Genomic DNA, 14618 nt, shown 5'->3' on the forward strand with positions numbered 1-14618 from the left:
GGCTGACCATGGACTGACCCTCTGAAACTGTGAGACAAAATAAACTTTTCTCCTCTAAATTCTTGTTAAGTCTTTTGGTCACAGTGATAAAAAAGATAACTAAATCAGACTCCTATAACACAAAGGATGGCAAAAAAACCGAAACAAAAACCAAAATTTTGGGTTTTCAAATCAAACCAAACAAAGCCTATCCTGTACCCAAAAAAGTACCTCCAAAGAAAGAGATCCTTTTCATGTTGTGACATGTCAGACTTTCAAAGCAAAGGACCTTTGTCACAAAACATTCTTCAGAGGACAAAAGTTTGGCAGTCATGAGCAGAAAGTTAAGAGAAAACCATGTTCATTACTATTCTTTTTTGGTCATCTTTTTAAATTGATTTTTAAAAATAAATGACAGTGGAATGCATTACAATTCTTATTATACATATGCAGCACAATTTTTCATATCTCTGGTTATATATAAAGTATATTCACACCAATTTGTGTCTTCATATATGTACTTTGGATAATGATGTCCATCACATTCCACCATCCTTTTTAATCCACTGCCCCCTCCCTTCCCCTCCAACACCTCTGCCCTATCTGGAGTTCGTCTATTCCTCCCATGTTCCCCTTCTCTATCCCACTATGAATCAGCCTCCTTATATCAGAGAAAACATTCGGCATTTGAGTTTTTGGGATTGGCTAACTTCACTTAGCATTATCTTCTCCAATGCCATCCATTTACCTGCAAATGCCATGATTTTATTCTCTTTTATTGCTGAGTAATATTCCGTTGTGTATATATGCCACATTTTTTTTATCCATTCATCTACTGAAGGGCATCTAGGTTGGTTCCACAGTTATTGTGAATTGTGCTGCTATAAACATTGATGTGGCTGTGTCCCTGTAGTATGCTGTTTTAAGTCCTTTGAGTATAGACAGAAGAGAGGGATAGCTGGGTCAAATGGTGGTTCCATTCCCAGTTTTCCAAGGAATCTTCACACCGCTTTTCATATTGACTGCACCAATTTGCAGTCCCACCAGCAATGTATGAGTGTACCTTTTCCCCCACATCCTTGCCAATACTTATTGTTGTTTGTCTTCATAATAGCTGCCATTCTGACTGGAGTGAGTTGTGACATTTAACTCTGACATTTTTTCTTTGGAATTCATATTCCTTCAAAGAATATTCCTTTACATCATACTAAGCACGAAAATGCTTAGATAATATATGTGTTATGCATATACTATACATATAGCATGCATTGTGATCTTTGATTAAAGCTGCTTAGATAAACATCAGTTCTACATGTTCTCTTTTAGTTATTTTATTGGCTAGAAAGCTCAGTGGGGAAAATAAATTGAATCAATTCACAGAGATTCATGGTATCTACTTTGGGATAGTGAAAACAATTAGAAGTCCAGCAATTTGTCACAGCAAGAAAGTGGCAGACTCAGAATTTGAACTATTCCATATTGCCTCCATAAGGCTCTTGGAGTATCTGGAACAAACATGTCATAATAGAATAAGGATGTGATATGTATAAACTGAGATCCCAAACAAATAGTTCAAGGGTAGCTTGTCCATGGCTCTAAATACTATACTGCAGTTGAGATAAACTTTTTCAACCTTCTGCCCATGGAATAGGAGTACATGGAGGAAGAAGCCTCAGTAAGAAGACCACATCTAAATAAACCCTTTGTAGATAAGTCTTCCTCCTTCAGTTCTCTTCAGTTCTATATTAAACACATGAAAATTTCATTTTAATACAACCTGACCAGATTCCTCACACAAGGATGAATTCTAAAATCATAATGGCTCTAAAAATCTTATACACACACACACACACACACACACACACACACACACACACGGCACGTTTCTGGAAGATTCATTTGTTCACACTGCAAAATGCTAAAGATTTGGTAAATAACACTAGTTCTTATATTCTAGAGATTTATAATTCAGTAGATCTCCCACCCTGACCCCAAAGACCAAGGTACATATTTACTACCTTCAGACAGATGAATCTGCTTGGGAATCTGCTTGAGATTGAGGCCATGAATAGCCATGAAAGCACCATGTCATAGAAATAGCATACTTTGTGCTACCATTACAGAACTAGATGTAAACTTCTTGAGGCCAGAGATTTCTGTCTTTCATGTTTTTTTATAAAAATCTTCTAAAACCAGCCCAGTGCCTTGGGTAAATGGATACTCAATAAAGATGAATGAAAGTGTTTTATAACCTCTGGATTAATTGAGTGAAAACAATTAGAAGTATACATAGTATGCTACTTTATGTGTAAGAGTGGTAGATATTTTATGTATGTAGGTATTTATTTTGTAAGTTTGTAAAGAAACAGAAAATATGTTTGGAAGGCAGGGGAAACAGAGTAGATGAGATCAGAGTGGGTGTGAAACTTTTCACATATCCCTTTTTATAACAGTTTGACTTTAACCATGTAAATGGAAGCAAGTTTTATAAGATAAAACTTCCAGGCTTGCATGTGAATACCTTTCCCTTGTTTCAGTCACTGTAGTCAACTTTCTGAATGGGGACATATGGGCAAAAATGCCTATAGAATGGACAACATATCCCATTACAATTACTTGACGTAACAGAGCTTAACAGACAGGTGGACAGGCTCTGGAGCCACTCTGCCTGGGTTCAGATCCTTGCCTCATCATGTACTAGATATATGAACTTAGGTAAGTCACTTACTCTCATCATCTCTCAGTTTCTTTATACATATAAATTATAGATATGGAGATAAACTAGAAATCCCTAATAGTGTTGCTATGACATAAAGAGATAATAAAAATAAGGGGTTGGGGGTGTAGGTCACGGAGTAGAGCATTTGCCCAGCATGTGAAAGGCCCTGGGTACAATTCCCAGTACAAAACAAAACCTATATGTACAACACATAACAATCAACAACGACAACAAAGAGAAAATAAAAGTAAAGTGCTGCCAAGCATAGTGCCTAGCATGAAGCATAAAAACTCACTGGATATGTGCTTATATGATTATTTTTTAGGGAAAAAAACAAAAATATGAACAAGAATGAGCATGAAGATGTGCACACCAGAGTTAGAAACTTTCCAGGCATAGAGTGGTGGCCCAGATGTATACTGTTCTCTGGGGTTATGTCTGGTTGCAGCCTAGAGAGAGGAAATGTACTAAAGCAAACAATGATACACTAGCAAAAAACACAGGCAGAACAAACTAAAAGAATCATGGAAAAATAAGAGACAAATGTAAAAGTAAATATAGAAAGTGAATAAATATGTGAAATGGTGCCCAGCTTCACTCATAATGAAAGAAATTAAATTAAGATATCATTTTTATACTTCAGATTGGCAAAGCCTTAACAGTTGGTTATACCTGGTATAGGTAGGTGTGTAGGGAAATGGGTGTTCTAATACCTTGTTGCAGGATTGTAAATTGATATTTTTTTTTCCTTAGGGGAGGAAAAAGATGGGAGACAATTAATCAAAATTTAAAATGTGAGTAAACAATTCCACCCCCAGGAACTTATTCTAGAGATCATGATACAGTAGTACAAAGATATACATATAAAACTATCCAATTGAATTGTTCAGAAAAGTAGGGAAAACAAAATTGAAAGAAAATGTCCATCAATAGGGGCAGTTTAAAAACTAAAGTATACCCAAATATGAAAACAATGTAATAATTTACTCACCCATTAAAAAATATTTACAGAGCATCAACTATAGGGTCAAACATTATTCTAAAAGCAGTGAATGACCCAGAAAGAAATTTCTTTCCACCAGGCACAGTGGCATATGCCTATAATTCCAGCAACTAGGGAGGCTGAGGCAGGAGGATTGCAAGTTTGAGGCCAGTCTCAGCAACTTAGTGAGGCCCTAAGCAATTTAGTGAGACCCAGTCTCAAAATAAAAAACCAAAAAGGACTGAGGATGCAGCTCAGTGGTAAAGTGTGCCCGGGTTAAATATCCAGTACCAAAAATTTTTTTTTCCAGAATAGTATGTACATTACGGTAGGGGAACGGTCAATATAATAAACAAAGTAGTTTAGAGAATCAGCATTAGGAAAGAGGAAGGGCTGGGTATGTAGCTTAGTGATAGAGTGCTTGACTAGCATGCAGTGTAGAGCTCTGGTTGGATCCCCCAGTACTGAAAAAAAGGAAAGGGGAACAGAGAGTAATAAGGGAGAGGTGAAATTTTATTTATTTATTTGTTTGTTTATTTATTTATTATATTTTTATTTTGTTTATTTATTTATTTTTATGTGGTGCTGAGGATTGAACCCAGGGTCTCACACGTGAGAGGTGAGTGCTCTACCGCTGAGTCCCAGCCCCAGCTCGAGAGGTGAAATTTTAGATAGAGCAGGTAAGGAAGGCCTCAATAAGAAGGTGGCATTTGAGTAAGGACTGGAAGAGGATAAGCCATGAAGAGATCTGGAATGAGACTCATGGAAGAAGAAATAGTTCTGAACTAGATGGTTTAGTATGTCCTCATAAGGAAAAATGCTACTGTTAAAAAAGCAAATTGTAGATAAGAACACAGAATGTAATAAACAAATGGGACTTACTTAAACTAAAAAGTTTTTTCTCAGCAAGAGAAACAATAAAAGAGGTAAATAGAGAGCCTACATCCTGGGAACAAATTTTTACCCCCCACACCTCAGATAGAGCCCTAATATCCAGAATGTACAAAGAACTCAAAAAATTAAACAATAAGATAACAAATAACCCAATCAACAAATGGGCCAAGGACCTGAACAGACACTTCTCAGAGGAGGACATATAATCAATCAACAAGTACATGAAAAAATGCTCACCATCTCTAGCAATCAGAGAAATGCAAATCAAAACCACCCTAAGATACCATCTCACTCCAGTAAGATTGGCAGCCATTATGAAGTCAAACAACAATAAGTGTTGGCGGGGATGTGGGGAAAAGGGTACACTTGTACACTGCTGGTGGGGCTGCAAAATGGTGAGGCCAATTTGGAAAGCAGTATGGAGATTCCTGGGAAAGCTGGGAATGGATCCACCATTTGACCCAGCTATCGCACTTCTCGGTCTATTCCCTGAGGACCTTAAAAGAGCGCTCTATAGGGATACGGCTGCATCAATGATTATAGCGGCACAATTCACAATAGCTAGACTGTGGAACCAATCTAGATGCCCCTCAATAGATGAATGGATAAAAAAAATGTGGCATCTATACACAATGGAGTATTATGCAGCACTAAGAAATGACAAAATCATAGAATTTGCAGGGAAATGGATGGCATTAGAGCAGATTATGCTAAGCGAAGCTAGCCAAGCCCTAAAAAACAAATGCCAAATGTCTGCTTTGATATAAAGAGAACATCTAAGAACAGAACAGGAAGGAAGATCATGAGGAAAAGACTACAGTAAACAAAGACGAATGGGGGGAGAGAAACGGAGAGAGAAGGGAAAGCATATGGAAATGGTAGGAGACCTTCAATGATACATAAAATTATAAGAGGTTATGAGGGGCAAGGGGGAGGGAAAAAAAGGGAGAGAATTGAACAACAGCAGGGGAGGTAGAGAGGGAAGATGGGAGGGGAGGGGAGGGGAGGGGGGATAGTAGGGGATAGGAAAGGTAGCAGAATACAACAGCCACTAATATGGCATTATGTAAAAATGTGAATATGTAACAGATGTGATTCTGCAATCTGTATTTGGGGTGAAAATGGGAGTTCAAAACACAATTTGAGTCAAATGTATGAAAGAAAGATGATATATCATGAGCTATGTAATGCTTTAAATAAACAATAAAAAATAAAAAAAAGAAAAAAAATATTTTAAAAAAATTAAAAATAAATAAATAAATAACTCAAGTCAATAAAAAAAAAAAAAAAAAAAAAAAGAACACAGAATGTGATCCTATTCATGCCCCAAGGAAAAAGGATATACACGAGAGCCTCTTTGTGCTTGAACATGCATAAACATTGTTGTGTGTAAGAGACATCACAGTGGTCACCTCTGGTGAATGGGACTTCTCTTTTCATTTTAGTATCTCACTTGTAGCATTTGAAAACAATTTTTATCATGAACAAATGTTAATTTTGTATGAAAACAACTAAATTAAAAAGTCAGCTGGGGTTGTGGTTCAGTGATAGAGCACTGACCTAGCATGTGAGAGGCACTGAGTTTAATCCTCAGCCCCACATAAAAATAAATAAAGGTATTGTGTCTATCTACAACTAAAAACAAAAAATTTTTTAAAAAATCAAACAGAAGTTCTATAACATAAATGTATTAAGAACCCTCATCTTGTTTTTTCCTTTTTTCTTCTCTAAATTTTCATTTCTTCCATTCTTAAAAGTTATTCAGTGAAGTAAGCAGTAGCATAGATGAACCCTTCTTCAGTCTATAAACCCCAATCCCAGTAAACGTTTTCAACACAGTTCATATTCTGAAAGAGGATTTGCATTAAAAGAGCAGAGCAGACAAGAACTGCCTGAATACTCTCAGTCCTATCTGTGTAGCCTAGTCGATGACCATAAAAAGCTGTGAAAGAATCCACAGCCTGGTTTATTGTCTGTGCTCATCATGAAAATATGTACTGATTTAATATGCTGAAGATCTTTCTTCTATGCTGGGGTCTGCAAAAGGCAAAGCATTCCTACGCAGAGAAACTACGGAGCAGGAAAATATGTCTGAGATCATTAAGATGCCTGAACTGCTCCAGGAAAAATGGCAGAAATGCCTTTTAAATCCTGAAAGTATCCACAAAAGGTCTACAACAATGATTCTCAATAGTGGGGGAGGCAGAGGAATGGTAAGGTAGATTCCTTCCCTACTCTCTCATCTCTTCTCAGTTGTAGTAACTAGAAAGTGAGACGCTGTTGCTGGAATATACTAAGTAAATCAAGAAAGAAAAATAGAATCACCGAGCTAGAACATCTTTGCAACTCTGCACTTGTCATTTCACAGAATCAGAATCAGGGTCTTGAAAGCAGCTGCAAGAAAATGGAGGTTACTACACTTATTGCTTCCACCAAATCAACCCAATGAAGTCCCACATTAAACCCCAAATCCAACAAATCAAGTCAATGAATTACCAAATTCCACCCTGCCAGCTCTCCTCCAGACCTAGTTCATTATATTAAATAGTCTTATAAGTGGAACCCCTTATGTAGGGTCAGACTCCCCACATAAGTCTCACTGTTAACACTGATAATTTGTGTTACCAAAGTAACACCAGGTCACATTCAAAACCACTCTTAAACTTGCCTTTTGAGGAATTCACTGCTACATTAAATTCTCTTCTGGACTATCAATCACCCTCTCCTTCACCACTGCACCCTTTACTGATGGAAAAAAAAAAACACTCTAGAATCTCCCATCTTAAAACGCACACATACATATTCACATACTCCTTGTCTCTCTTCAGAGACTTCCCCTTTTTCTGTTTTCCTTCCTATCCAAACTTCGCCAAAGAGTTGTCTGCACCAGGGCTTGGCAAAGTACAGTTAGTGGGCCAAATCCAGTTAACCATCTGTTTTTGTAAATAAAATATCAGTGGAAGCAGCTACACTTTTTCGTTTAAGTTATTACCTATGGCTGCTTTCATATTACAAAGCAGAGGTTGTGACAGAGATTAAATGGCTCCACCAAGTTCCAAATTTTTACGATCTGACCCTTTTTAAAAAAATATTTTTAGTTATAGATGTGGACACAATACCTTTATTTTATTTCTTTATCTTTATGTGGCACTGAGGATTGAACTCAGTTCCTCAGATGTGCAAGGAAAGTGCTCTACTAACTGAGCTACAACCCCAGCCCTACTATCTCACCCTTTTAAGAAAAAGTTTGCTAACTTCTAGTGTATACTCACTACCTCCACTTTCTTATCCTCCATTCACCTTTCCCCTCACTCTACTCTAGTGTCTCCTTAATCCTTCTAGTGAAAGTGCTTACCAAGATCACCAGTGACATCATGTTACCAGAAAGGCCATACTTCTCTACTCATTCACCTAATATTCTCCTTCAAATAATGAACTCTTTAGGATCCCATGATAGGATCCCACTCCTTCCTGGATTTCTTTCTGCCTCTCAAACTTTTCTTCAAAATCTCCTCTGTTGGCTCTCCCACCAACAACCAACCTCATGCTTCTGTCCTAGGATCCTTCTCTTCTTATCAAGAATTTTTGATCCTTCTATGTGTCATGGATCCCTCTGGCATCTAATAAAACCTATGGACCCCTTCACAGAATGATATTTGTAAGGTATAAAGTGCAAAAAAGTACAAAAGAATACAATTGTCAAAACACAAAAGAAAAGTGATATGTGCTGCTTTATTAATGTAGTTATTATATTACATAACAGGATCAAGTCATGGGTTTAATAATTCTGTACCATGATTCTGAAATTGAGGTAAATTTAGATGCTATTATATGATATCAGAATAACTGTAAAGTGACATGAAAATATCTTGATTTCTATTGGTGACAAGGTTATAAATATTTTCAATATGACTACATTCAAAATGGAAAGAAATGCTCAATTTCAGTCAATGGCTGAAAAATCAAGAACCATTTTCCTCATCCAACTTCATGAATCCCCTGAATTCTATCCATGAATCCCTGAGAGGTTCCTGGACCCTGGGTTAAGAACCTCTACACTAGAAGGTCTCACCCATTCTAATGGCTTCAGAAGCATCTGCATGTTGAGGTCACCCTTATTTATATTTCCAGCCCAGATCTCTCAGACTATACATTCAACCTCCTATTGACATTTCTACATGAACATCTCATAGGCATCCCAAATTTAACATGTCAAAAAAACCCATACCTGAACTCTTAGATCTCATCCCAACCTAATCCCTTTCCCTACCTTTTCTTTTCTTTTCTTCTTGGTTCAGAGAGATTGATCTAAGGGTACTACCACTGAACTACATCTCCATTTTATTTATAAATACTATTTATTTATATATTTTGAAGACAGGGTCTCAGTAAATTGTTAAGGCTGGCCTCAAACTTAGAATCCTCCTGTTTCAGCCTCCTGAGTAGCTAGTTTTACAAGTGACACAGCACCTCAACTCTTTTTGATACACTCAGGAAACAGACTACCAAGCTGCTCAAGGCATAAACCTAAGGTCAACCTTGTAACCATCTTTTTTTGTTTTTTGAGTATAAGTAAATCCTCTGGAATCTACCTCCATTTACCAAATCCATCTGCCTCTTCCCATGCTGCCATGCCACAATACTCCAAACCACTAGCTTTTTCCTCAATTGCTGAAAGAGTATCCTAGCTGGTTTTCCTGCCTTCTCTGAGTACCCCTCCACCATTTACCACACAATAGCTAAAACTCATATTTTAAAAATACAAGTTTAGGACACAATCTCACTTAAATTTTCAGTGGCTTTCTGTTGTTCTCAGGATAAAAAGCAAACTCCTTACCATGGCCTATAAAGTCCTGCAGGATACAGCCCTGCTTGTCTCTCCAACTCACCTGCAATCTTTCTCCCTCTTCACTTGCCACACTCCAAATACAATGATCATTCAGTCCTCAGAGCACACAAAGGGCTTTCCTCCTAAGACTTTCTGAACACAATTACCTCTGTTTTAAATGCTCTGGAATCCTATGCTCCTGGAATGACTAACTTAATTGCATCCTTCAAGTCTCAGTTTAAAGCTCACCTTGTCAGAGAGACCTTACCCTGAACATATTTAATTAGATACCGTGGTTATTCTGTCACAGCACTCTGTTTCCTTCACAGGATCTTATTTTGTAACTATATATATGTGCTTATCTATTTGCTGTCTTCTCCTATACCTATAAAAGAATATCAATAAAGCCATTTTACTCCTTATGGTGTCCAGGATATGGTGCAGTACCAAGTAGACTATAGGCATACTCTATATATTTGCAGAATAAGTAAGGTCCTTGTTCTGAAAGCACTCTCTATATAGGGCAGTAGGACCCAGAAGACCTTTCAGAGCATATATGGTAGAGTAATTCTGTGATTCTACTGAACTTTTTCAATTAGTGATTCTCTAAAGAAATTGTGCCCCTGGGTTTCATTTTGAGAAAACAATCTACAAGATAACTGGAAATAGACAAGAATAGTATTTCTTCCAGCAGTCAAGTATGTAAAGAGAAGAGTCACCACCGAAACTTCTCAGGAAAATAAGTAATGTGTCTAGGAATGATAAATTCCTACTAGCAAAGGGAAGCAGAGTGTAATGATAATTTTATGAAACTTTATTAACACTAAGACCACATGAGAGGGTATGATAGCATTACTCTGAGGAAATGGGCAATACTTCTGTACTTAGAAAACAGCAATCCCTTTTCTCCACTCTAAAATTATGAGTCCTAGGCAGTCCCCTGACCACATACTTTTCTTCAGAGCATTTGTTCTCAACCAGGATAATTTTGTATTATGTAATGTCTAGAAGACTTTTTTGGCTATCACAGCTTGGAGGCAGGTGTTGCTACTGGCACCTAAAGGGTAGAGAACAGGGATGCTGCTAGACAGCAGCACAGGACAGCCCATAACAAAGAATTATTCACTTCCAAGGTCAGAAATCTTGCTTCAGATGAGTATGTAATCAAAAAATTAATGTGACATAATTGATACACATAGATCTCTTTGGGAGGACATATAAGGAACTAATTAGAGTGACTTTCTCTGGGGAGAGGAACTGAAGATTGGAAGGAAAAACGAAATGGTTACAGAGATTTACTTTTTAAATAAATAAATAAATAAATATACACACACATATATATATTCTTTTTGACATCTGAGTTCTATATCATAGGTATATGTTATCTTTTCAAAAAACAATAACCAAAAAATATAGTGGCTCATGACAATGATCTCAAAAGAGTAGCTTCAACTGACAGAATATTACTATATGGAAAACAAAAAACTTATGTTATAGAGTGAATCCTAAATTGGGAATTACAAAACATAGGTTTTGTCACTCTAACCTGGGGAACACAGATATATCACTAAGCTCTGATTAACTCCTATGTAGAATGGGAGGATGATGTCCTCTATTCAGTGCTCACTGAACTATGAAGACCAAAGTGAAATTATGTAGGTGAAATGACCTATGAAGTACAGAGAGATATACAGATTCATGTAGTTATTTTTAAAGGTCCTGTTATTATGAAAGAACAAGACCTGAAATGATCAATAAGACCTTCAATAACATTATCCCCTTTATAAATTACATGTCACTTCTTTGTCACTGGGGCTTTAGAAGTTGTTCCCTGTCAGTAGTACAGAAATCTTCTATCCATACTGCCTACCCGAAGATGATAAACAACTCAAGGGAAAGGTCTTATTATGATGAGCCATGCAAATTGTAGGAGGTTGATAATTATTTGAAGATTTTCAGGATTGTGATCAGGTTAAGAAGAACAACTTCTTCCTATGTTACTCAATTTGCTACAAAATAAGTAGAGGCAAAGAATTTGGGGTCTGCTAGACCCTAACAATAATACCATTATCAGCTGCTTTAAGAGAAAAAGAACAGTAAAAACATTCATCAACACATAACACATCTAGTTTAACTACCAAATCTTTTGTCTAACAGCTGGGCCATGTAGGCATAGCCTGAAGGACTAAGTTTCTTACTCATGAAATCACTGAGTCATGAAAACAACACCTTCAATACTCATGTCTTTGAATGGCAAAGACAAGCAATATGTAGGAGCTGCTAGCAAAAAATGATTAATACTGATGATGCTATAAAGTTCTCTCATTTTAGCAATTGTGAACAGAAAAAGTGAGTACAAGGGCAGAATAAGTGAGGCATCAGTCACCAGAAAAGAAAAAGGAAACTGTAGGTGTCTTACGTGATGTACTTGTTATAGAGGATGAAGGCATGTTCGATGTTGCCTTCCTCAGAGTAAATGGATGCCATTCGGATCATCTCAACTCCAGAGCGGAAGTATCGACGGGGTGGAATGTCTTCATTCACCTCCACAGTACTTCCCAACTGGGACAGAGCTCTCACCCGGTCTTCGGGTGGGAGGCTCACATCTCCATGGTCAGACATCAGGACCAAGATGTTCTGAAACAGAAAAGTGAAAACAGATGGCATCAAAAACAAGGCCCCCATTATGCCAGCACAATCCACAAAGTGTGTTTACCTCACAAACCTCTACTTTAAGAAAACATATAAAGAAAAAAATATACTGTGGTTTTAATAAAATAAAGTCTCTTTCCTACAAGAAGGCTGAAACCCTCCAGGAAGCTCAAATCAAGATTGGCAGATTCAAAAATCCTTGTGCCACACTAGGCATTATGATGAATATAACAAGAACAGGCCAAGGGGGTTCAGTTCTACCTTTCACGTCAGTCATTCCCTGTTATTAGGTAGTCCTGCCTAGAGCATCATAAAAGTAGGTACAGTACCTTGTATTTCTTCCATCATTTCTCCTTCCAGCTACCTACTTGCATTTACCCCAGTACCTGAAAGAGCACATTCAGTGAACTTTCAGGAGGATTGTTAAGTGACTTCATGTATGGTCATTTTAATTTACGGAGTATCTGACATTTTCTCTGCTATACTTTTTCATATTTGTGTACAAATTTAGTTAGGGAAACTTGTTTGAGGATGAATGTTCATAATTATAATTCTGCTCACTAAACCACTATTCCGTTCAGTATAAAACATTGTGCCTCATGGCAAGGTATTTACTTTTTTTTTTTTTTTTTTTGCACTGGGGATTGAACCCAGGGGTGCTTTACCACTGAGCTACGTCCCCAGTCTTTTTAGTTTTTGTTTTGAGACAGGGTCTCACTAAGATGCTTTGGACCTTGCTAAATTGTTGAGGCTGGCCTTAAACTTGTGATCCTCCTGTCTGAGCCTCCTGGGTCCTTGGGATTACAAGCAACATGCCCAGCTGAATTTTACTGTTTTTTTCCCCCAACTGGAGAAATATCACCCTTAGTTCTAATTATAAGTGGAACCCATTCTTATTTATTCTGCCATTGATTATTATGACCACATATCCCAGTCATCAAATGCTATTTTTTCAAGGTGGGGGGAGGCTGGGATTATAGGCATGTGCCATCATGTCAGCTTGATATTTGGATCTTAAGACAACAATTTATTCATCTTCAAAAACTAAGCACTCTTTTAATAACAAAAGGGCACAAAGGTATTTTAGTAATGTGGAGAAGCATTTTTCCCAGTCTGGAAGTTTTCCTTCCCTGTGTCCCAAACTCCAATAATTCTACAATCTTTCCAGGTATTATTGCTGTTAGACTCTAGATTTCCTTGAGAGTATTTTCCATAATCTCCAAAAGTAAACTGGGTATTTGATATGAATTGAATTGTAGTATACCTAAGCAACATGCCCTAGAATGTTCAAGCTATACAATTCATCTTGTAATTCACAGCCAGTGTCAACTGTCTCTTGTTTTTTTCCATAATTGTATCTTACTCTTCCTGATTGTAATGCACCCAGGAACCTGCACATTTCTGCTTCATTTGTCTGGGCAGTTTTTCTGTTTTCTACGCCAAACCTTCCCTCAGAGTTTGTCATCTCCAGGCCAATTCTATTTCGAGGTTTCCTTAATATTCAGGTCACATTTCCTTCATTAAACGTCCCCTCTAAAACCCTTCATGACCATGAAACGCTGGGGAACTGCTAGTAATGCCAAAGCACTGCATCTCCCACAAAGCCTCTTGCAAATCTAAAACCTCCCCAAGTTGCTTCATTGGTAAACTCAGTATCCAGTCTATCAGAGCTAACGGAAACAGGATGCTCACTGCATCTCAGTACCTCTACGAGGAGGTAATTGTGGGTGAGGTAAGCACCCCCTCCCCTGCAGAGGCCACCAAGCGGCACTGGCCAGCAAGGGTTGAGCAACACTTCATAGAGGAAATATAGCATCCACAAATAAGGGGGGAGGTGGCGGGAAGAACCGGAGGGAGAAATTACGGAGGCAGCGAAAGGAAGTAGCAGGAATGAGCAGAGGGGGCGTTTACAGTAGAGAGGGATGCATCCACAACTGCTTGGGGTGCCCTTCTTGAAGGCACTCAAGCCCAATTGCCATTCCCAGGCAAAATCATCCAAGGTTGACGGGTCTTTCAAATGTAGTCGATAGGAAAGCGCTGGGCCTTGCTGGTCAGGCGCCAGCCCGCGGGGACCGGAGCCTTCAGTGGCCTCGCGCGACGCGGGCCGGGCAGAGGACACGAGGAAGGAGAAGGCTTCAGGGCCCACACTCACGGCGGCCGCTCCTTTCAGAGTTCGACAACGCTCAGAGAGCCTACCCACCACATCCCGGACCCTTCCCCACCTTTCCTCCAGGATGACACCCGGCGCTTCCGGAAACGTCACATCCGGCGTCACGCCCACAAGGGGCCGGTCAGGCAATTATACTCCTAAGGACTTAGGACCGGAGGTGGGAAGTTGGTGGGTGGGGCTAAACGTCACTGCGTAAAGTGTGACCTATGAGGAGCGAGATCCATCTTGGTAAAGGAAAATAAACCCGGAAGAAAGCGGACCCAAGTTAAAGAGACCTATGGCCAAGCTGACTCTTGTTTTTAAAATCATTTTGGTTTTGAGTAGGGGTTTCCCAACAGATAGTCCCTCCGATACACTCACATAAACCTCATATTCAAGGAGGGGTTGCTGATTC

At 38.5% G+C, this 14618-nt stretch overlaps 1 protein-coding gene across 3 annotated transcripts in view; it reads right to left on the reverse strand.

Moving 5' to 3' along the window:
- The window catches only part of STAMBP (STAM binding protein), a 32180-nt gene extending 17835 nt beyond the window's left edge, over nucleotides 1–14345 (reverse strand). Inside the window, exons 1-2 of one of the 3 annotated variants that reach the window (XM_081263900.1) lie at nucleotides 14277–14345; nucleotides 11822–12039 (exon numbers count right to left, since the gene is read on the reverse strand). In XM_081263900.1, the coding sequence (XP_081120026.1) occupies nucleotides 11822–12024 (203 nt within the window). In that variant the 5' untranslated portion in view covers nucleotides 12025–12039; nucleotides 14277–14345. Of the gene's footprint in view, nucleotides 1–11821; nucleotides 12040–13965 lie in introns of all 3 variants that reach the window. The other 2 variants (XM_081263902.1, XM_081263901.1) reach the window with 2 other exon arrangements.
- Between the last annotated feature and the right edge of the window lie 273 nt (nucleotides 14346–14618).

This window comes from Spermophilus citellus (assembly GCF_964194105.1).
Source record: "Spermophilus citellus genome assembly, chromosome: 13".
NCBI lineage: Eukaryota > Metazoa > Chordata > Mammalia > Rodentia > Sciuridae > Spermophilus > Spermophilus citellus.